At 46.6% G+C, this 24,891-nt stretch overlaps 1 protein-coding gene across 1 annotated transcript; it reads right to left on the reverse strand.

Moving 5' to 3' along the window:
* Positions 1–19,970: 19,970 nt before the first annotated feature.
* Positions 19,971–24,455, reverse strand: LOC137283256 (uncharacterized). Its single transcript, XM_067814681.1, has 6 exons — positions 24,299–24,455; positions 22,100–22,282; positions 21,436–21,782; positions 21,136–21,225; positions 20,680–21,028; positions 19,971–20,353 (listed from the first exon to the last, which is right to left on the reverse strand). Exons 1-6 carry the CDS (start codon positions 24,453–24,455, stop codon positions 19,971–19,973), a joined length of 1,509 nt encoding a protein of 502 aa, XP_067670782.1.
* Positions 24,456–24,891: the final 436 nt, after the last annotated feature.

Below are 24,891 nucleotides of genomic sequence, written 5' to 3' on the forward strand. Positions count from 1 at the left end.
GTAAATAACTTTTTAAAAAGAATGACGCACATTATGCAGTTAGTTGCCAGGTGTGGGTAACCAATGAAACTATACAGCAATGTGAAAAACCTGACACGATACATCACGTTTTCGTATATGTGGTCCTTAGCAATGGGGGTGTTGCTAAGCAACGGTGGTTTGTGCGCGATCTCGCGGGATCTCGCGAGAGGAAGCGTGTTTCAAGATGGCGGCAGATGGACGGCACTGCACGGCAGGCACGGCAGGCACGGCACGGCACGGCACGGCACGGCACGGCACGAGGGAGGGAGGGAGGGAGGGAAGGGAAGGGGAAGAGGACGACGGCAGCTCATAAAGAAAGCTGGTTCGAGTGTTAAAAAGCATGTAGGTCGAGTTTTTCTTTGGGGAGCGTTTGGGGTGGCCCTGAAAAGGGCCGTTGGTATTGTTTGGGGTTGGTTTATGACTGCGGTCCACTGCTGCTGTTGCTGGAGACATCATCGTCCATGGCTTCAACAAACTCCAAGATGCGTTGCATGAGAGTGTACATGGTGTCCATGCGTTCTTGAACGAGGATGATCTTGTCGTGGAGACGAGTCAGTAGGCGATTGTCTTCCTGTTTACTCACTTTCTTCGGCGGTTCACTTGACTGGTTGGTGGGAGCCGAACGTTTCGAGGTCTTGTTAGGGCAGTTCATGTTCTTGTGCTCTTCATTGCCACAGTGACGGCAGGGGTGTGGACAGTCGTAACTGCGATGACCTTCGTTTTTACCACAGTTGTAACACGTGTCGTTATCGTGCTTTTTGGTACGGCCGTTGTTGGTCTTCTTTGGGCATATGTAATGGCGATGCCCTTGAACTTAACACTCGGTACAGGTCACCTCGGGGCAGTGCAGATAACTGTGGTCATCTGTTTCGCACAGGCGGCAATGAAAGGACACAGAGGTGGCGGTGGCGGCGATGGTGGGAGACGTCTGCATGCTTCAAGCTTCAGTCAGCAACTGATGAGGAAAGCTGGAAAACCTCGAGTTTATATAGAGTCGATGACGTCACGCTGGTGCAAACCGCCAATCGGCGTCACTGGCTTCGTGTGACGCGACGTCATAGGGATGTGTGACGTCATGGACCTGCGCCTCGGGAACAAAATCACTCCACCAACTCCCGGTGCACTCCACGAACTCCTGGTGCACTCCACGAACTCCTGGTGCACTCCACGAACTCATGGATGACTGACACTGGCCGACAAAGGCCAACACTGCCAACACTGGCTCACACTGCTCAGCCTACGGTGACGTCATAGGGTGACGTCATAAACTGTCTATATAAAGCTGGTTCCGCGTAGGTCTTGTCAGTTCTCATCATGCGGTCAACGACCACGAACAGCGATAAACTTGTAACTGAAGAACAGGAAGAGGAGTCTGCGCCCTTCCAGTTGGAGTCGGCACCCAAAAAAATGCTCAAGAAGTTCCGGACAGCCACCCATCGGTTCAAGCTCCAGTCCAATGCAGCTTGGCTATAGCGTCTCCAACCCGAAGATTTACCCGTCATTCTCCGAGAACAGTTCGACGCCGTTTTGTTAGAGCTGAGAGACCGCATGAATGGCTATGATGGTGATCGGGTCGGGTTGAGTTTAGAACACCTCGCCCTGGATTCCGACATCCGAATCCCGTTACGTCACATGGACGAGCTCCAGGGAGAGGACATTTTGGCTCAAGTAGAAAAAGTTCAACAAAGCAACCGTGAGTTGAACATCGATGACAGCATGGACATTTTCTTGCTCCACGTTGACGATCCTGAATGCATGGGGGAGGGATACGGGCGACCCAGACACATTGTTGGCTTAAACACTTTCCTAGAAAAGAAACAATGCATCGTTCAAATCAAGAATGAAAACGATCCACTATGTTTTGCTCGTGCCCTCGTGGTGGCCAGCCACCATGTCCACCAACTGGATCCCGTGACTAAGGAATGGACCAAGAAATGGAAGTACCTATGCGACCATCATAGACCAGCTCAACTGAAAGCAGCCAAGGCCTTATTTCGACAACTGAAGATCCCCGAAGGGCCGTGTACAGGGCATGCCACGTGGGAGACGTTTAGTCAACGTTTGGCTCCTTATTATCAAGTCAAAATCTACTCCCAAGATACCATGAATCGTCTACTGTTCAAGAGCGAGGTGCCACAACCGACCAAGATCCTACACTTGTATTACCACCACCAACATTATGACGTCATCACGTCCATGACGGCTTTCACAGGTGGTGTCTATAACTGTGAAACCTGTGACCAAGGATACAACGACCCGCAGAATCATCGCTGGACGGATTCTGTGGCAACGTGGACAACGAAGGGCTCTCCTGCCTTCAATGCGGAGGATGGTTTTGGAACCAATACTGTTTTCAACGTCATCAAACAGCCTCTGCCAAGCATCCCAGCACTTGCTCCACCATTCATACTTGTCATCACTGCTATGCCGGAGTGAAAAATCCAGGGGATGGCCCACCACAAGTGCTGCACCCATCGTGATTGCAAGATCTGTAAAGAGCCCTTGGAACCAAACCACCAGTGCTACATGCCCGTCATCGAATCAAACAAATATGATGAAGAAGAAGAAGATGGTGAAAACAGCGATGAAGACAAAGAACGGCAACAGCGTCAGTTTATCTGTTATGACTTTGAATGTACACAAGGTCAAGGTATACATGTTCCCAACTTGTGTGTCGTCCATCTGGGATGCCGCAAATGTATTTCTGAGGCCTCGAGTGAACGAAGAGAAAAGTGTCCATGGCGCAAAGAAGGAGAAGGACCTAGCCGCATGAAAGTGTTTCAAGGGGCGACCACCTTGAAGGACATGGGCGACTGGCTGCTCAGTCTGGCGGAAAAGAAAACCACAAAGAAACGGAAGGCACAATCATCATCAAACCGCCCACCCTCGAAACGCTCCAAACCATCCTCCCCAGATGACGTGGAACAAGAAGACAATGATGAAGAGCAAGAAGAAAAGGAAGACCTTGCCATTGACGATGATGACGTCATCGTCATTGCGCACAACTACCGAGGGTACGATGGGCACCTGCTCCAGCAGTACTTTCATCGCCATCTTGTGAAAGCACCCCAGATCATCCAGTGGGGGAATCTCATCATACAAATGAACGTGGGGCACGTCTTCAAGGATTCCCTCAATTATCTCACAATGGCTCTCAAACAGTTTCCAAAAACGTTTGGATTGACGGAACTCAAGAAAGGGTACTTCCCTCACTTTTTCAACACCGAAGCTCATCAAGGCTATGTGGGTCCTTATCCTCCCGTGTCCACCTACGATCCTGACAGAATGTTTCATGCTGAACGCAAAGCTTTCTAGCCTGGTACGACGCACGCGTGGCTGAAGGAGCTGTCTTCGGTTTGGATGAAGAATTGTTGACTTACTGTCAGAGTGACGTCGACATTTTGCGTCGAGGCTGCGCTGCTTTCCGCCACATGTTCGTCCAACAGAATGACGTGGACCCTTTCTACGAAACCATGACTTTACCCATGGCTTGCATGCGTACCTTCCAAAAACTGTTTTTGGAGCCCCGCACCATCGCCATCATACCGTCTCAAGGTTATCGTCCACAGCGTCGGTACTCTGTTCAGTGTCTCCACTGGCTCAACTGGATCATGCATCAACGTCCTGACCTCTACATTCAACATGCTCGTAACAGTGGCGAGGTCGGCTTCGACTGTACTGATGGCAGTTGCTACTCGGTTGATGGCTATGACGCTAACACACTCACCGTGTACGAATATTTGGACTGTTTCTGGCATGGAAGTACGCGCTGTTACAAGACGGGGCGATGCGAACCTCACAGTACCATGGGCACAGCACCCTGGGAGCGATTCCGTCATATGATGTACCGACTGGCCGTGTTACGACAACTTCCAGACGTCAATCATGTGGTGACCCAGTGGGAGTGCGATTTTCAGAAAGAACAAAAAGACAACACAGATCTGAGAGCATTCCTGACCACTCTGCAAGGCCCTCATGCCTCACCCGTTGGATCCCAGGGACGCTTTTTTTGGAGGACGCACCAATGCTACCAAGTTGTACTACGAAGCCAAGGAAGAGGAAGGCATCAAATACGTGGATGTGTGTTCGCTGTACCCATACATCTGCAATTATGGTACTTACCTCGTGGGACATCCGAAGATCAAGGATCACCATCCCCTGTCTGACTTGTTCGAGCTGCATGGTCGCATCCAGTGCCGGGTCTTGCCACTCACCGACCTCTACCATCCTGTTCTTCCTTACCGCGTCCAGGGCAAGTTGTTATTTCCTCTGTGTCGTACTTGTGCTGAACAAGAGTTTGCTGGTTCCTGTCCCCACGGTGACGAAGACCGAGCATGGGTGGGTACCTATGTCAGCAAGGAGCTTCAGTATGCCGTTCAAGACTGCGGTTATCAAGTGCTTCATATCTTTGAGGCTTGGCACTTTGACAGTCTCACCACCTACGACCCTGACACGCAAGAGGGAGGATTGTTTGCCAAGTATGTGAACAATTTCTTCAAGATCAAGCAAGAGGCCAACGGATACCCTGAAGGCTGTACAGACCCAGACGCCTACACCAGACGCCTAGGGCTGCGGGCCCTAGCTAAAGCTTGCCTGAACAACCCCTGGGGCAAGTTTGGTCAGTGTGTCGGGTTTGAGTACATCAGTTCCCCGGAGAGACGAAAGGTGCCTAGTAAAGGACATCCACATTGTCAATGAGGACCTCATACGCGTCACCTACGAACCTCAACCAGAATTTCACAACCCGCATCCTGCTCACAATGTGGTCATTGCTGCCTGGGTGGCACAAGCCCATCTCAAGCTCTACTCCTACCTGAAACCCTTGGATCGACGCGTCCTCTATTTTGATACGGACAGCATCATCTACATTCATCGTCCCCTTTGTTACAACCCTCCCCTCGGAGACACCTTGGGAGAGCTCACCGACGAGCTGGGAGGAGCCAACAGTATTCACATCTTTGTCTCAGGAGGACCAAACAACTACAGGTACAAGCTACGCCAACCACAACCCGACGGTACCACGGCTGTCATCAAAGTTCGGGGATTTACTCTCAATCACAGAGCGAGCCAGTACGTTCACTTTGACAGCATGAAGAAGCTTGTGTGTCAACGGGATCAAGTCACCATCACAGTCCTCTATCCACGTCGGATCATTCGGACAGGACTCCGCCAGAACAACACCTTGTTGTCCAAGGACACCAGCAAAATGTACCGCATGGTGTACACCAAGCGACGAGTGATTTACAATTCCAAAGGTATGCCCGTGGAAACACTGCCTTATGGCTATAAGGACGAGTGACTATTCCTGTGGACTCAAGATGGTGACTGTTGTTCCTGATCATTCATGGACAAGAAAACTGATGATTTGTTTGTTTAGCAAGAGTAATAAAACACCATGTTATGTATGATATTCATGTGTAGTGTCGTTTGTCTTCAGGGTTAGACCTGGTAGAGTCCATGGTCACACTTTTATTATTATCTTGTAAGGCGCAGACCTGGTGGAGTCAATGGTCACACACCCCCTGGCACCTCATTGGCCAAACCCTGTTGTCACGTGTCATGACGTCACGTGTCATGAAGTCACGTGGCATAAAGACCTCCCCAACTCAACTCCTCATTCAGACTTCAGTCGCCAGAGAGAACACACACACACCTCTTGGTTTAAGTCTGTTGCGCCCCAAGCCAAAAGCAAAAGGATGCAGTCCGTTCACCGTGATAGACTCAGGACAAATCGCTTCAGTCTCGTAGTAGCCATCAAAGATGTCGGAGCCGTGGTCGACAAATTGGTGGAGTTTAAACTCCTTACCATCTTCATGAAGGCTGACATCATGGAGGTACCACAAACCTCCTACAATCGGATCAGAGCTTTATTAGATGTCCTGCCCCGGTGAGGACCCCAAGCTTACACCTTCTTTTGCAAAGCTTTGAAGGAATGTGGCAAGACAGAAGCCATGGTACTGTTAGGAGTAGAGACTCCACCTAGTTACAGACGACAACTGACTCTGCAGGATGCTTGGGATCATCATAGAAGACTGACATTATGGAGTCACGGACTGACAGAGACGACCGATTGACGTCATCCAAGGTCATGACGTCATCGCATGTGCGTATATAAGGAAGAGTTTGTGTGAGACTTGTCATTCATCATCATCATCATGTTGTTCACGTTGTTGTTTGTGATCGCCACGTATCTGGAAGAAAGACACTTCTTAGAACAGTTCAGAGAAGCGGTGCAAGAGGCGGTGCAGAAGCAACAGGCTCGTGACGTCAACGTGACGTCATGACAAGTGCCACCTATGACGTCATAGCACGTGCTGTTGGCTATAAAAACTCAGGATCCATCAACATGTCTTCAGTCGTACCAGCGCATTCAGCATGCCAGCATCTCCACGCCAGCACAGCAAGTATGGTTTCACTTACTTAACTCAACAAAGTACGCGACCGCACAGAGCATTTGTAGGCCCGAGGGCATCATGCTTGCACAATGCAATTGCCGAAACGTTGATGTTAATATTTTTTTCCATTTCATGTTACAGGCGCTAGAGATTGTCCACTGCTCCCTTCTTCCAACAAGGACCACATCATGAGGGCTGAATACATCAAATCCCCTTTGAGGTACTTTGCTCTTCTCCAGGATGAACGTTATCATGTGAAGGACGTACTCATCATCAATGAGGACCTCATCTGTGTCACTTATACCGTCCATAAGTTGGAATCCTCCAAAGAGACAGAAGTCAAGGCACCCAAGGCCGTCCCTCCTGAATGGGTGGTGATACCACCACCACCAGCGACAACCCCTGCCACGATGATGAGGAAGACAAAGAAGGAGGTGGTGGTCAGCAAGGAGAAGAAGAAAACACCCACCAAGAAGACACTGGCTCCTCCTAAGGACACCCCTGCCACGGCTTCTCCAAAACAAAAGAAACAGAAGAAGGAGGAGGAGGTTCCCGTCAAGGCATCCCCTAAGAAGGTACCCAAGGGTACCTCTCGCAAGGGTACCTCTCTCAAGAGTACTTGTCTCAAGGGTACCCCTCCCAAAGGTACCCCAACCACGGTCTTGAAGAACAAGAAGGAGGAAGCCCCTACCACCACCACCAAGGCAGCAGACCAACAGAGTGTCAAGAAACAGATGACTACTGATGTGCTGTGGAACAGCTATCAGCAAACTGCTGAAGCTAGCCCCGACAAGTCTCAAGTCTCCTCTCCTGCTAGCCCCGACACAACACCCCACGATGAGTTGCCTCATGATCTTCAAGACTTGTATGATCTACTACCGATGCTGCCACCAGAGATGCTGCCGACTGTCCCCACTACTGCCGCAAAGCAGACAACAACAGTTCCAGGGGGCACTTTCGACACGCCTGCTCATTCAGAAGAGATGACGACGGATCCCATGATGACATCCGTGATGGCTCCAGAGATGACTTCATCAGAGATGACTTCAGAGATGGCTCCAGAGATGATGCCTCCCGAGGACTATCCAGACATTCCCATGTTTAACGATGAAAATCATTTTCATCCTGGGCAAATGGACTTTCTACGTTGTTCGACTTGTAATCCCCACGATCATTTGAACTGGTCGTGATCTGTTGTTGTTGTTGTGGTTCACAGGTTGGTGTTAAAATAAAATTCAATGTGAATGGTTTGAATGTGTTGTATATCTTCAAGGTTCATCGATCCTTGAGGTCATTTCTGGTGTCACCTGCAGGCCGATAAGACGTATGTTAGGGGCACTGTCAGGGACCATGTCAGGGACACTGTCAGGGACACAGTAAGGGGCCAACGACCTTGTGGATTCCTTGGTCACCCCACTCATGTTACGTCATCCTTTTACCATGTTGATTGCAGGCCCTACAGGGTCGGGTAAAACTTTCGTTCGTCAAAACGTTGATGGAACAGGTGTTTCAAACTGGGATTCTCGATCTACCCCCTCAAGGGATCGTTTGGGTGTACAGTGAATGGCAACCCATGCACGAGGATTTGGAAGTGGTGACATCGAGGTTAGGCCTTCCCCTGACCTTTGTGCAAACCATGAGCAAAGCCAACACGCAGTTACCTGCAGCAGGGTCTGGTGGGGGTGGGAGCGGGGGTGGGGGTGCTGGGTGTTTGCCTGCACTCAAATGGCTCTCAAATGGATCACTTGGCTTGGCAAATCTTTCCAGGACAGACGGCTTTCCTTCAAGAAGCCTACGAGGATGCCACCTTGGCTCCTTATTCCTATCTGTTTCTGGACTTGAAACCGACCACGGGCAAAGAGCATCGTGTGCGTACCGATCTCTTTCGCAACCCCACCACCCTTTACGTTCCCAAGTGATAAATAGCAATGACCGTCTGCTCTTACCTTCAGTCGCCCCTGACCTGCCATGGGAGACAGACGAAAACAGGCCCAGCCCCGCAAACGTGCTGTTGTTGCCACAGGCTTGTTTAAACCCACCCATAAAATTCTCCTGACCACTTGGGACGTGATCCCACCGAACGTCATCGATCTCAGTCTCAGCGCTCCTCCTGCTTCCTCCTCTGCCAAACCAAGACCAAACCAAAAGAGTTGTACCCCACAGCTCCCACCATGTCGACAAACACGTTTGTCTCTGTCTATACGCATTGTGCTTCACCTGCCGCCACCTTGTCTCCTCCTTCTTCTTTTGATGTCACATCTCCCACTTCTTTCTCGTCGTCTCCTGCCATGATTCAACCCTTTCAACCCTTGACGTCTCCGGCCATGATTCAACCTCGTGCTTCTAGCTCCAAACCGGCATGCACCAAACCGGCACGCAGAAGAGTCAAACACATCCGCCTTGTGAAACGCTTGCCTTTGGCAGAGAGTGTGGCTATCAAAGGACGTCATCGGCTGTTGCAATGGTTTGCCATTGCCGTGAGAAATATGCGAGCAGGGCGTGTTCCTTTGAAGATGCAACACAAGACCTGGCTGTTGAGGCACCAAGACGTTTTGACCAAGATTACCAATCCACGTTTGTCTGTGGATATAGGTCTGAATTATCTGATGATACGCAGTGGAAGTGGGACGTTGGCACGTTGTTGACTCGTATCCTATTGAACTGGCAGTCCTACCTCCAGGAGCAACAACACAAGTGACAACACCCAACTCGTCGCCAAAGGAAACCTCAAAGGAAACCTCAAAGGAAACCTCAAAGGAAACCTCAGGGGCGTCGTCACTCCAGGAAACAGACCAAGAAGGGCAACGAGAAAACAGCCCCAGGGGCAGCCTTGACCTGCATGGTGTTACGAAGCCAGAAGAACAAGAAGACAATGGCATTACCCCCACTTCCTCCACCGACGCTACCATAAATAGAGGTATCCCATCCTTATCCTTGTCAGTTCCATGGTAGCAGCAGCAGCAGCAGGAACATTATGTCTCCCCGTTTGAAACGTCACAAAGAAGCGCTATGTCATGTGTGTAGTCCTACAACAACACAAGCCATGCGACAGGTTATTTTGAAACATGCTCCGTCTGAACTGATTCAAGCCATCTGCGAATGTGTGGTGAATTTGTATGGAGGTAACATTCCTATGACAGCACAGCAACGACATCGTTTACAAAAGCATGGACAACTCATGCATACACTGATGAAAAAGAAAGTGTCTGTGGCCAAGAAACGCAAACTGTTACAACAGAAAGGCAGGGGATTGGGTCTCTTGTCTGCCTTGGCATCGGTGGTGGGTCCTTTGGTGTCTGGTCTGTTGGGGCGATCATAAATACAGGGATCCTCTTGGATTGGGGTTAGTTGCCTCTGCACCATGATGAAGCATGCACGGAAGATGGTGATGGTCCCAGAAGAGGTATGGCAAAGGCTGCAAGACAAAAAATGACAATGTCATTTGCTCAAGTCCAACCTGTTGGAACAGAAACGGTTACACACGCTTCATGATATGGATGCCCTTGTTCGTGATGACACGATTCCCTTCAGGGACAGAGAGCAGCAGTATAACACCTTGCAGCAACAGCACGATGCACCAGCAACACGCAACCATTGAACGGAATCCCTGCCAACACCACCAGGGAGGAAGGAACAACACCCATCGAGAAAGGAAGAACTCCCCTCCTAGCTCCCCGTAAGTACGGTTTACTTACTGAGTCACACTCTTGCCTGTGTAGAGGTTGCCTAGAAGTCTTAGGGTCATCCGAAGCATGGAGAGCGCGAAGCTGGTTCCAGAGTCACTGACTCATGATGTTCTTTGATTTTTTCTGTTTCAGAACACTCCTTTTCCTCCTCCGACCTCATTCTGAATGAAGTGGTGCAAACGATTCCTAAAACGCTACAAGGCAAGGCCAAACAGCTAATGGCACAGATTCAAGCCCATCCTCACTTGGGTTGGAATGAAAACGGGGGAAAAAGGGGAACCCATGCCTGGGACTCACATGGTGGATCTCATCAATGATCTGGTGCGACAACGTATCAAAGCAGATCCTCCACAGGGTTGGAACGTTCTGTCTCAGTATCTCGCTTCCAGCAACGTCCCTCATGAACTGATTGGCAACCCTCTCCGTTGGTCCTGGATGATGAAAACGAAAGGGCCACACAGCAACTGCACCCGCCTCCCACTCCCGTGAAACGTTAGGCAGAAGGTACCTTCTTGTTTTTGACACCACCCCAATCCAACGTGGAATCCAAGAAGAAGAAGAAAGAAGCTGCAACGCCGCTCAAGGCAGAGACTTCCTCTTCCCCTCTGAACCGAGTTCGCCAGTGGATTCACTTTTAATCATACTTATAATCAACAGCAGTGTTAACATGAGACGTCCAAAGAGAAACAACAACAACAACAACGTCATCCTCCTCCTCTTTATCGCCTGTCTGGGCACGATGACTTCACCATACCTATGACGATCCCAAACATCCGGCAGGCTATGGAGGGTGGCATGGTTTGTGGCAAGCAACAGTAAAACAGCAAGCAGTGGGATCTCAGAAGGGGAGGACCCAGAAGGGGAACCTCAGAAGGGAAAACGACAGAAGGGAAAACCCCCACTCATGCATCATCAGGTTCGGCAATGGTTGAAAACCCATGACACGTACGCCTTGCACAAACACGTTCGACGGTCCTTTTACAGGGATCATTACCATGTGGTGGCGTGGACGAATTGTGGCAAGCCGATTTGAGCGACCTCCTCGCCTATCAGAAAGAGAACCAAGGTTACCCGTATCTGCTGTGTGTCATCGATGTCTTCTTCAAAATGGAGAGACCAAGTCCAAGACTGGCACCGCGTTGATCGAAGCCTTTCAACGAATCCTGAAACAAGCTGATGGATGTGTGCCCTCCATGTTGCAAAGGGACAAAGGGACCGAATTTGTGAATAAGCCTTTCCAAGCCTTCCTCAAGAAACAGGGAATCCATTTCTACACCAGTCAAACCCAGAAACCAAAGCCTCGGTGATGGAACGTTTTCAAAGAATGTTGAAAAACCGTTGGCGTTATTTCACCCAACATGGAACACGTACCGTGCATCTGTACCTCAAGGCTTTACCCCAGTTGATGCATGTCTACAATCATCGGCTTCATCGTACGATCGGACAACGACTCGTGGATGTGCATCCCAACAACCCTTACGACGAAATTCGGGTGTTGGATCACATGGAACAACAACGCCAGAAACAACGTCAGCAGAAGCACCATCAACACCACTGTTCTCTCTTGTTACCTGGGACCCGTGTTCGCTTGAACAAGACCAAAGAGACATTGGCAAAGGGTATCTTCCCAACTGGACCACCGAACTGTTCACCGTGGATCGGGTCGTGAAAGGACGTGTCCCTCCTGTCTACAGAATGAAAGATGATCACGGAGAAGTGCTCCAAAGCACCTTTTACCCCGAAGAACTGCAACCCATTCAGAAAACGCATGACGTGTACACAGTCGATCAGGTCCTGAAACGTCGACGGCGTCAAAAGAAGGAAGAAGTGTTAGTGAGGTGGTCGGACCGTCCTCTTGTGGTGGGTGAACAGGAAGCCGACCATCTGGCTGGCTTTGATATGGTGTACGTCTACTCGTATGTGGTGGAAGATCAAATCCCGTATCTCGTCGGATGATGGAAGACAGGGTCGTGATGAAAACTCCCCAGCATGTACGCTACATGGGATTGCGCCAGGGAACGACGGATGCCATTCAAATCTATTTAATGGGCGACATAGGACGACCTGTGCCATTCCAGAGTGGGAAGACCATCGTGACACTCCATTTCCGTCCCCGTCATCTGGGCACGTACTGACATGGTAGGACATCAGTGTATCCGACACCGGTGCAGCACCGGCTTGGGTGGTCAGCAACAACAAGGACGAGATTTAGCCATGTACCGAGGTTGCATTCATCAACGCGGGAGAGGTCTTGGAAACATCTTGCGAAGCTTGGGCCGTTCAGCTCTCTCCATTCTGAAGACGGTGGGAAAATCTGCTCTCAAAACCGGTATGAAGATGCTGCCAGGATTAGTGCAAGATATTCATTCTGGACGTCGTAGTGTACGGGACAGTTTGAAACGTCATGGAAAACAGGCCTTACTGACCACCTTGCAGTCACAGTCATCACCTTCACACAAAAGAAAACGAAATCCGTCGTCTGGTCCCATAAAGAAGAAGAAGAAACAACAAATATGCCAAGCTTTGTTTTGAGTCTTCATGGAACTCTGTGTTCATTGAACTTTGTCATTGGACTTGCCATAAAAGGATCATTCCCATGGGAAAGGGTCAGTTCAACACGAACCAGGCAGACCTATCAAGATGACGCGGCGGGATGCTTGTGAATGTGCCAAGTCACAGTTGGATGTCTTTTCGGCTCCCCCTGTGGTGACGTCAGTTCAAGAGTGTCAGTGGATTCGATACAGTCCTCTGGCACCCCCTTCGGTGGCGGGTCCCCTCCAGTTTAACATTACTAACCCTGTGAATGCATACATGGATTTGAATCAGTGTTACCTCCGCATCTGCCTCAAAATCAAGAATACCGATGGCACAGATGCCACTCATGATGGGGATGACCGACTCGTCATGTCCACGGTGAACAACATGATGCATTCCCTCTTTCGAGAAGTGCACGTGAAAGTGGGACACAGAAAGGTGGAAATAACCACCTCCATGGGAATCTACCCCTACCGAGCCTATTTGGAAACGTTACTGAGTTATGGGAAGGCAGCTAAAGGGACACATCTCCAGTGCCCAGGATGGTACACCGATGAAGCTGGAAAAATGACTGACTTCAATGCCGTCGCTCAGAATGTCAATGCAGGACTCGTCGCACGACGACGGGTCATTCTACCCACCCGAGAAGTGGAACTGACAGGTCGTCTCCACTGTGACCTGTTTCTCCAAGACCGGTACCTGGTGGATGGCGTCCCCGTAAAACTAGAACTGATTCGGAGTCCGAGTGATTTCTACTTGATGAGTGCAGGAGATGTGGAATGTCGATTTGAACTGACCAAAGCCGAGTTTTACGTAAGCCAAGTCAACATCGATCCTGCCATACGGGAACAGCACGTGAAACAGATGTCACCAGGAGTCCACCAGGATGGTTTTTCATTGTGGCGATCACAACGACCACAGGGGCGGCATCATGCATTGACACAGGAGAATGCCTAGCTTGGTTTTCTTGACGGGGCACTTGCTTCCAAGGGTTAGGCGTCGCATGTAAGTGTCATTGAGTCCCGTGCCACAGTACACGCAATAGAACATACCATTATAGGTATTGGTCCCATTGGCATAGACGGGTAAACACCCATGCCACTGGGTGCATTGCCATGCTGGCAGTGATGGTGGTGGTGGTGTCAAGGATGGTTCCAACGAAATCAACTCTAAATCCCAGTTTTCTTCCATGATTGTACGCTCCCGTCTTCCTCCTCATCCTATATAGCAGAACGCAGCCAATCACAGGACAACACCCCCACGACCATGACGTCACGACCTCACGCGCCATGATGACGTCACGGCCTCACGCGCAAGCGCGACGTCATCAATGTGACGTCGTCGAGGATATATAAACGTTGTCATGACTAGTCACCCTCACATATCGCCGACTCCATGTGTGATGAAGATATGGATACACGAAAAGTGAAAATGGTCCAACCAACACCTTACCGAAGAAACTGTGGACGAAAACAATGTCTCCGGTGCAGCCCGGCCCTCCTTCACATGCAGAAGGAAGAAGAAGAAGAGAAAAGCCACAGCCAAGCTTTACGTATCCCTCTATTGTGGTGGAGGTGTCCTCAAAGGAACGCAATCAATCCATGATGACATTTGTCCCGGCAAATGTGTTTTCTGAGGACTCAAACTCGTCTGCCGATGCTGACTTTGAGGCATCCACACCTCACAGGGCCACCCTAAAAGCTCCCCAAAGGAAAACTCGACGTACATGCTTTTTAACACTTGAACCAGCTTTCTTTATGAGCTGCCGTCGTCCTCTTCCCCTTCCCTTCCCTCCCTCCCTCGTCCCGTCCCGTGCCGTGCTGTGCCGTCCGTCTGCCGCCATCTTGAAACACGCTTCCTCTCGTGAGATCCCGCGAGATCACGCGAGATCGCGCACAACCCACCGTTGCTAACACCCCTGTTGCTAAGGACCACGTCACACCTCATACACACCAACGGATGACGTCATTACAGAACAATCGAATGACGTCACACCTGGTACACACCAACTGAAGACGTCATCCTAGAACAATCGAATGACGTCACCATGGGGGTCAGGTGACCAGAAGTGCCGCCATCTTGAAAAAGACTCCAGGGTGACCCTGTACACTACTTGCGTGCGAATTATGATTCATATAGGAAAACTATGAAATGTCTACATATTACATTCCTGTTATACATTCGCAGATCGCTTCTTTTTATTAAGTTTCAAAATGCATGCAAATATGATTTTAAAGTAATTAGGATAATGAGACCAAGTATAAAGACGTATATTGACAAGTGTCTACATACTGGTGAGTGAACGTTACAAACCAAGTAAATTTAGCAAGTGAAGAAATTTATCGTGCAGTATTTTCACTTGGACCCCGACCTCGCTTAGGTTATGTTCCAGGTTGTGTCATGCAAACCCCTTTTGGTAATGATTCAAATACATATTTATGTAGATTTAATTTTCTAACTTGATGAGAACAAACCATATATAATCTCATTAATTCCAATGGATTTGACTTCACGATTTTCAAAAATGGCGGCACCCTGTCTTGGGATGAATGCTATTTAAGTTTGTTTTCACCGACTTACAAATGGACAATTACTTTCTACTGGTAGTAAAATATGTATTTTATTCATGGACAATAGGATTTTGCATGGCATTGCTTATAACACAACAATTTCACTCTTGGAAGTGAGGTGGAGGTCAATATAACATTGCTTGCAATATAAATGTCACTTCGATCCCCCAACTTGCTTCCTTGGAAGAAGTCCTTATGTTAAAAGTTGTGTCATGCAAAATCCTTTTGTTCATCATTCAAATGCATATTTAACTACCAGTAAAAAGTATTTTTGATTTTCTAACTTGATGAGAACAAATCATAATCTCAATAATTCTAACGGACTTTAGCCCGTGACTTCACGATTTTCAAAAGTGTCGGCGCCCTGTCTGAGGATGAATGCTATTTAAGTTTGTTTTCACCGACTTACAAAATCAAAATTACTTTCTACTGGTAGTAAAACATGTATTTTATTGATGGATATTAGGATTTTACATGACATTGCTTATAATATAACAATTTCAGTCTTGGAATCGGTCAATATAAGGGGTCAATATAATATTACTTACAATAATATTATCACTTCGACCACAACCTCGTTTCCGAGGAAGAAAGCGATATATCCATGCAAAATCCTTTTGGTCAGCAATATGTAGTAAGCAGTCTTGATTTTATAAACTTGATGAAACTTGACCTCTATTTTCTATCCTGGAAGCGTGGTTGGGGGCAAACCATCCGATTTAGTATATACCACAGGCTTCCACAAAGCTCACTTTGCACACATTAACAACCAATTTAAGCACAAACTACGGAGTCTGGTGGAAATCTGTGAATAGTGACGCCATCACCCGACCCCAACGAACAATTGACGGTAACACAACAATTCGGCATGTCTTTGGTGACGTCGAGAAATCAGCAAAATGACGAGCTTCCTACACATTTTGTATACATTCAACGGGAAATCGTTCCTTCTGTGACGTCACTGTAGGGCTGTGGCGACAGAGTTACGTAACCTGTCTGTGGTTTCGTTTGCGTGCGAGAGAGAAGCAGACGACTTTTTAGCAACTCTTAAGCGCTTTGTATTAATTAACGACAAGGGGTTTTTTTTAAAAAAAAAAATATGGTGTTTCGTTTATGACTAACCAAAAGTCTTTCATATGCAGTGACAAAAAGAGTACCAAAAAATTGAGTTTAGTGGTCCTTTAAATGTATTTACACAGAATGGTATTTGTCTAGATAGTTTTGTGACTATGACTGTACTATCAAGAACACATCATTTAAAGAAAGTCCATAATAAGGTATTCACATTCTAAAGATAGTCTGTAATTTTATTCAATTAAGCTAATTCTGGTAGTGAAATAAAAAATTCTGCCAGAAATTTCTGATTTCTGCAGGAAAATATATTCTGCCAGAAATTTCTGCCGAAAAAAATTTCGCTAGAAATTTCTGCAGAAGTGCATTTTCAGAGTCAGATTGTGAGCTTATTAACACGTGAACATACTGGCACATGAACTTTTGGTGTTCATCTCCTCGTGATCTTTCCAATGATATAAAATATGTCTTTGTAGCTTGCTCCCTTCCGTGTGTCAAGTTAGGACTCGCTGGCCATTCCTAAGTTGTCCCGCCCGGCTTATGTATTTCACTTCTAAATGCGCTTCAAAGACAGGATGATAACTTTTTAAAAATTAATATTGTGTGTAAATAGGTAGGTACAGAACTTTAAAATGACTAAGGGCAAAATAATATGTGAAATAATCAAAACTGTATACTTCGATATTTATTTTATTGATCGTGTATAACAAAATTTCTGTAATCGTCGTAAACTTCCTAGCATGTGAACCGCTAACCGGTAAGATCGTCCTCACAGGGCACTGACGACCGGAAAAATACTTTTGTGAAATTGTGCCTCATAGATAAGCCGACCCCCTTCTACAGACAGCATTCTTTGGTCCTCAAATTTCGTCTTATACACATATCATACACATCCGCTTGGGTGGTCAGAATTATATGTTGTTCGGTGAGAGAAGTCTCAGAAATGACTGTTTATATTAAGAGCTTTAAGTGGTGTTAAACTTTCATACGAAATGAATCAATAAATTCACATATATAACATGACTCACAATACTGACTGGTGGACATATTCTACAAGGGGTAAATATTTTATTTCAAACTATGATGACTGGTGTTTCTGACGCAACCGACTAACTGCTTGGATGATAGGTGTGTGGCACTTGTATAAGTATACATAAAAATATACAGTAGTGTCAAAATTTAAAACCAAAATGGATTAAAATGAGTGAGGAACTGCTGCTCAAAATTAACATAATATAATGTAATATGTAACTGTTACATTCTATACGGAATTTCTTCAATTGTCAGGAATGTGTAATAATCATAAATTCTCGATAAAGAACTTCCAGGGGATACTCGTTCGCCGGAGGTGTAGCTCCGGGTTTTTTTTAAATTGGGATCGGTGGTAGTATAGGAACTATATGTCAGATTTTAATGTGGCAATAGCTAAAGAATTACCGTTGGGAATAACATAAGGGCTGATAACATATAAAAAAGAATTTTCATTATTTCACAGATGCTACGACACCTGAGACTTGCTCTTTCTCGTGGTCTGTCGTAGGAAATGCCGTACAATATACCGATTTTTCATGGCGTTTTCCCTGGTGTCTTGTATCGTGTCAATTCGTACTGCATTTGGAAATTAAACAAACGATGCCTTTCTAAACTACACATCAAAGCAAAACATGTGTCAGTGAATGGCTTTTCGTTATAAACGATCGTTATTGTTTCAATGAGGATGACCACGGGAACGCGTTTGCTGGGTTCTGTCTTTACATGCAGCAAGACCGGAAGCGAGAAGTTGGACCGTAGCTTATGTCAGTTTTAAAGGGGAGTTATCGCCCCCCGCAGCAAAACGATCGCCCCATTGTAAAAGCAGTAATGACAACACAATAATTGTCAACCTGACAATGTTTTAGTTACAGTGTTGAGAGCCCAGGGTGGCATGTCTGAACTGTGAATGGGTTGATTGGGCGGGCTGGGGTGATAAGGTTCACTTGGTGGAGCCACGTAAGGTTCGGAGTTGACCACTGATACTGATATGGCATATACAGAGATATATAGAGGGGTGTTTTGCTGAGACAACATCGAAGGCAATGGTGAGGTGTGTGTGTGTCAACGCTATCTTGGTTTCCGACTGTGATGAAGGGTGAGGATTATTGATTTTCTGGCACTTCGTTTTCTTCTTTCGAGGTGGTTTCCCTCCAGTTTCGTCAGACATTTTCTCTGGAGCATCCACCAGACATAGTTATGTACTTGTTATTGCGCAAACCTGTTGGAGAATAGACCCTTGCGAGTGTAAATATGAGGAGGACTTCGTTCCACACCTGACCATGCGTTCTAACACCATCACTTAACTCCCAATTAGCCAGTGCTGGGCCAAAGAGATCACCAGTTACATGATGTTAGTTGTCAAGTGGCCATTGACAGGTTGATTGGCCTTTTTTAACAGTATGGGATGATGATGTTGGATTGTCCAGAGTGATAGTGTCATTGGGACCAGTAGGGAATATCACATCTATTATGTTTACTAATGAAATTATAATTTCACTTTACACACTACGTGTGCTAGTGAAATTTTTCAATTTCACGCCATAAACATAGTAGATGCGATACTGGTAGTTCAAAGCATGTTGACCCGTAAAGGTCCCGGGGTAGAATAGGCCTTCAGCAACCCATGCTTGCCATAAAAGGCGACTCAGCTTGTCGTAAGAGGCGACTAACGGGATCGGGTGGTCAGACTCGCTGACTTGGTTGACACATGTCATCGGTTCCCAATTGCGCAGATCGATGCTCATGTTATTGATCACTGGATTGTCTGGTCCAGACTCGATTATTTACAGACCGCCGCCATATAGCTGTAATATTGCTGAGTGCGGCGTAAAACTAAACTCACTCACTCACTCAAAGCATGTTAGTATCAAATATCTTTGACATGCAGTTTTCACTTCTGGCTGTACTTCTCTGATAGAAAGTTCTGAACGTCAAAACCTTGGTCTAGTTGCCTAACTTCAAAATGTCTGTGACAGAAGCACCTCTCGCAAATGCCTTTGAAGCACCAGCTCCTCTGACAGAATGAGTTTTATAGTGTGAAGTGTCAATACCTGCCTCACTCATAAGGTTTGAGGTTTGTTACCCATCTTGCGATACTTGGGCATGACACTGGTCTACGTGGTTTCACATAGCTTAAGAGAAGACCAGACCTACCTTCTTCTCTCCAAGGTTCTGTGCGTTCTAAATACACTCTTAGACACTGAACTACACAAAGTGCAGGGTCCTTCTCATAGGCACTGAAACTCAAAGAATGGGGTTTTGCTCCTGTCTTAGTCACCTTGGTTGGTGTAATCAGTGTAAATTCTACTTCAGTGCCCCTGTCTACCATGTGTCTGATATCCAGAGAAGATAACTCTGAGGACCTACTAGCAGAGGTTAACATCAGAAGCATTGTCAATTTCTCAGACAGTTTTTTGTCAGACAAATGAGTATTGTCTTTCAATTTTTTCAGATGTTGCAGAACCACATGTACATCCCAGGCCACAGAGTATTTGGGTTGAGGAGGAATCTGATTAAAATCCCTGATATTAATTTCCTGTTGTTGGTGTTGACCCACAATATAGCCCTCGATAGTGGGGTGAAATGAGGACAAAGCTGATCTAGCTGTATTTATGGTCCTGTACTGATTATTCTCTTGGTACAAGTGAGTGAGAAAAAGTCTATGATGGACTCCACAGAGGCTGAAAAGGGATCAAAACCCCGATGATTGCACCAGCCACTCCACCTATTCCAGGAAGCATTGTAAGCGCCTTGTGTGCCGGGTCGCCATTGGCAGGAGAGCAGCTGAGTAGTCGCTTCTGAAAATCCTCTGGTCTTGATGCTACGCCGGAAACCTTCCACGCCACTAACACCAGAGTGTTGTTTTCTATCAGTGGATGAGGCAGGTTTTGTGGGGAGTACAACAGATCCCTCATCCGTGGGAGGAGGATTGGCTCTGTGACTGCCATCTCCAATAGGAGTAGATACCAGGACTGACCTTGCCACACTGGAGTTATGATGACCAGCTCTGCTTTGTCTTTCCTTATTTTCCACAGACACATGCCTATCAGTGAGAATGGGGGAAAAGCATAAGGAATCCCCTGATTCCAATTCACTAGAAACGCATCTGTTGATAGTGCAAGGGGGTCTGGCCTCCAGCTGCAGAAAGGTTTCATTTGGAAAGTGAGTCTCGATGCAAAAAGGTCCATTGAGAAGGGGCCCAGTACCTGGCTGCACTGAGCAAAGATGACTGGATTGAGCATCCAGTCGCTCGAGTCGTTGAAGTGGCGAGACTACTTGTTTGCATGAATGTTCTCTATCCTTGGCAGATAGACCGCTGTTAGGAACAGACCCCATATCTTCTTTGTGACTTGAAGCAGACTGACTGACTTTGTCCCCCCCCAAATCGGTTCACATAAGCCATGGTTGTCTGATTGTCGACCTGCACCATAATGGTTTGATCTTTCATCCCCTTGCAAAATGAATTGCCTTCAGTTCTAGAACACTGATGTGCATTCTCTGTTGTATCTCTGACCACTGGCCTCCTGTTGATCTCTGACCGTGTATTGCTCCCCATCCTTTCTTTGATGCATCCGTCTGGAGAATCACGTCTGGATGAGCTGCCGTGATCGGCTTCCCGTTGAAATTGGTGAGGTTGGTTATCCATCACCTCAGTTCCTCCAGACAATCTGAAGGCAGGGTAATCATTGAGTCGTAAATCCGGGAACGCAAAAGCTCCCTGCGGGAATGCATCTGCAGGTAACGACAATGCAGTTGAGCTGGTAAGATTGCTCTTATTGAGGCTGACAGTTTTCCTATCAGACTTGCCAACTGTCGTATCCTTACCTGTTTCTTTAACACAATGTAACGACAAGTTGCTACAATGTTCTCTACCTTCTCCTCTGGTAAGATCAAGGTACGATTCACTGTGTCTATCTGCAACCCCAAGAAAATGATTGATGTCATGTGGATATTATCTGTTGGTGACAGAACTGATTTCTTCCAGTTTATGACAAAGCCTAGGGACTGGAGAAGAAACAAGAGGGTTTCCCGATGTTGACCCAGTTTTGCTGGCGATTCCGCGACACACAGGGTATCATCCAGGTATTATATCAAGCGGATACCCGCTTGCCGAGCCAAACTTACGACTGGACGAAGAAGTTTTGTAAATGCTCTTGGAGCTGGGGCAAGTCCAAATGGCATGTATCGGAACTGATACAGAACACCCTTCCAAGAGAAGTGGAGTACCTTTTTCATGTGGGGTGCCATTGGGACGCTGAAATACGCATCCTTTAACTTGCACAGGCAGTCCCCTTTGCGGATCAAGTCCCTTAGCAAATGTAGTCCTTCCAACTTGAAGTGGATGTAAGGAATGTGAGCATTCAGAGCCTTTAGATTTATGATTGGCCTTTGCCCTCCATCTTTCTTGGGAACCATGAAGATAGGACTTAGAAACTTATCCGGGTCCATCGAAGCGTACTTGGGACTAACCTCTATCACATGTTTGCAAAATCATTGATTGGATCTCCTGGCTCAAGGCCACCTCTTTAGGCTTTAGTTTTGGTTGTAACACACGGTTCTGAGTAGGTTTTGACAACAGCGGAATCTTGAAACCTGTAACTGTTTGAAGTATCCAAGGATCTAATCTTTTGCCAGTTTTTTAGAAAATGTTCCAGACGAACCCCTATAAGGGATTCCTTGTGGAACAAAAGATCTGGGTTTGACTTTTGAATGGTCGGGATAACGTGTAGATGTAACATGGAGGAAGGAGGAGCATCTAGGGAACAAACGTTGCTGACATTTGACCCACCTGGTATGAGAGAATCTGCAATCCCGAGCGGGTTGACTGTCTCTCGCTCTCCCTCTACCTCTGGAAGAGTTGCCTTGGAAACCTCTGTTGAAGGAGGGCTTGATGTGGAATGTGCCCCCAGAAGATATACTTCCTCCTGAGGGCATTCCCTGAAAGGACTGCCTATCAGTGTGTCTATGATGTCTGAAAGTACAAGGGGATGTCAATAAGTTTTGAGCCTTGAGCATTTTTCATACCCAGGTGTCACAGCCTACGGTACGACATTGAACCTTGGGGTGTAGCTGATGTGATATACGGTCGTGCTCCATTTATCCGAACCTCAGATATCTGGAAAACTCACCTTCCGAACGAAAATTCCTTAAAACGAATTCACAACGTTGTAAAATTACTCACACTTGCGGAAATCCGGTTTCCGTAACCGGATTTTCACGGACAACACACTAAATTATGTGCATTTTTGTCTCGTATATCTGGATGGCTGAGCACCTGTATGTTTACACACGCGATTACCGAGGGCCTCGCATGCCGTAACAAAGAAGTCGGCAGTCTTTGAAGCGTGAGAAGATTAATTACCTCTGAGTAGCAAGGTGACACTGAGTTAATTTTGAGGCGTGTCAATTTGTTGGTCACTATAATTAATTAATCCGGATGATTAAGCAAGCCTGGACAGCTGTGAGCGAAAAGACAATTGCTAACTGCTTTTGTCATGTGGATATTATCCAATCAAATGAGGACCCACAAGTAGACATGGCCTTGTCGGAGCTTCACGATGTACTACGATCCTGTGCACAAGTTGCAAATGTGACTGTTACTGCCGATGATCTTGTGAATGTCGACAGTGACGAAATGACCAACGAAAGTCCTTTCGCTTTTCTATACAGCCAGTGCAAAAGGCTATGACTGATTTCTCAAAGCGAGCATAACTGCATGAACAGGTATGGGACATTGTATGCACTGATATTTGTTTATATGTACCGTAATCAATAAAGATTGGGTCTGATGCCTACTATGTTCGTTTCTTTGTACGTTTCTTATACATTTGGCCTGTGATTCAGATATCCGAAAATTCGCTTATCCGGACAATTTCAATAAAAACACAAGTGTTTGGATAAACGGGGCACGACTGTATAAGTTTTGGTATCCTACTCTCAGAAGTTATTGAACAGCTCACATTGACAGAAAGAGACTCCCCTCACGGCAGTGAAAATGAATAAAATTGAGTATAGAGCAGTAATTAAGTTTTTTGTTCTTGAAGGAAACTCGGCGAAGAACATTGAAGAAAGGCTTTCAGCAGTTTATGGGAAGTCTTCCCCTTCACCTGCTACCATCAAACAATGGGTCAATGAATTTAAGCATGGTAGAGAGAGTCTTGAAGATGATCCCCGTCCAGGTCGCCCAACAACAAGCACTAGTCAGGAAAACATTGACAGAGTGCATAGACTTGTGCTGGAAAATCGTCAAATCACACTCCATGATTTAGAGGAGACCACAGGCATTTCACACGGATCCATCGAGACAATTCTTCATGAACATCTTGTCATGTCTAAAGTGTGCGCAAGATGGGTGCCAAGAATGCTTACAGATGAAATGAAGCAAACAAGGGTCACCATAAGTAACTCCATGATAACCAGATACAACAAGAATCCAGAAGATTTTCACTTTAGACTTATAACCTGTGATGAAACCTGGATCCACCACGATGATCGTGAGAGCAAACAAGAATCCATGGAATGTAAACATGTCACTTCTCTCAGGACCAAAGAGTTCAAAGCTTCCAGATCAGTGCAGAAGGTAATGGCGACAGTCTTCTGGGATAGCAAAGGCGTCATCCACACAGATTACTTACTTATACTTGTCACATCCCCCCTACTCTCCAGACCTGGCACCAAGTGATTACCAACTGTTCCCAAATCTCAAGAAACACTTGCGTGGTCATAGATTTCAGGATGATAATGAGCTTAATGCTGCTACTGAGGCTTGGTTTGAGGACCAAAATGGCGCCTTCTACAGAGATGGCATCAGCGCCTGGCAGAAAAGATGGAACAAGTGTCTTGACTCACAAGGGGACTATGTTGAAAAATAAATGTGGTTCATACCAATATTTTGTATTTTTCTATGCAAGGCTCAAAACTTATTGACATCCCCTCTTAGGTCTGCATCAAATATCAGCATCAAATATCAGCTTGGCTTTGGTCTTACGTTTGACCTCTTTCAGCATGATGTCATAAAAGGCATCCCCAAAGAGTCTGCACTTAGTCTCTGACAAAACTGTGTCATGCTTGAGAATAAGGCGTTTAGCCTTCTTGACATCCTTAGACAGTTTGGCCACAATGTTAAGTCTTCTATTGTAATTCATAGAGACATTGGCCTGACAGATGAGACAGATAGTTTTCTCTACCAATTCCAACAGTTCAAAAATATCTAAATCAGCAGGAGATTCACCCCTGCGGATCTTGTCACGATTATGCCACAAGTGACATAGTGGTCCCATGGAATTCAGAATTTGCTTCTGAATAAACTGAAGCGATTGATCATATTTCTTCTAAAAAGACTTTCCCTTTGCGTCAAGAATATTCTGCTCCAGTTTGGAGTCCTGGCAGAAAACAGTGAAATTTTTCTGAGTCTTTCAAGAGAGATGATGCCGGAGACTCCATTCTGATGGGTCTTGTGCATCGGCCAATGAGAACGGGACGTAATCATCAACATGGTCACTAGCCACATGTTTAGATGGAACGATCCCTTTATCCCCCTTCTGACTGGAAGCAGGCTCAATGTAAGCTTCGTCCAAGCAA

The sequence above is a fragment of the Haliotis asinina genome, chromosome 5 (genome assembly GCF_037392515.1).
Source record: "Haliotis asinina isolate JCU_RB_2024 chromosome 5, JCU_Hal_asi_v2, whole genome shotgun sequence".
Lineage (NCBI taxonomy): Eukaryota > Metazoa > Mollusca > Gastropoda > Lepetellida > Haliotidae > Haliotis > Haliotis asinina.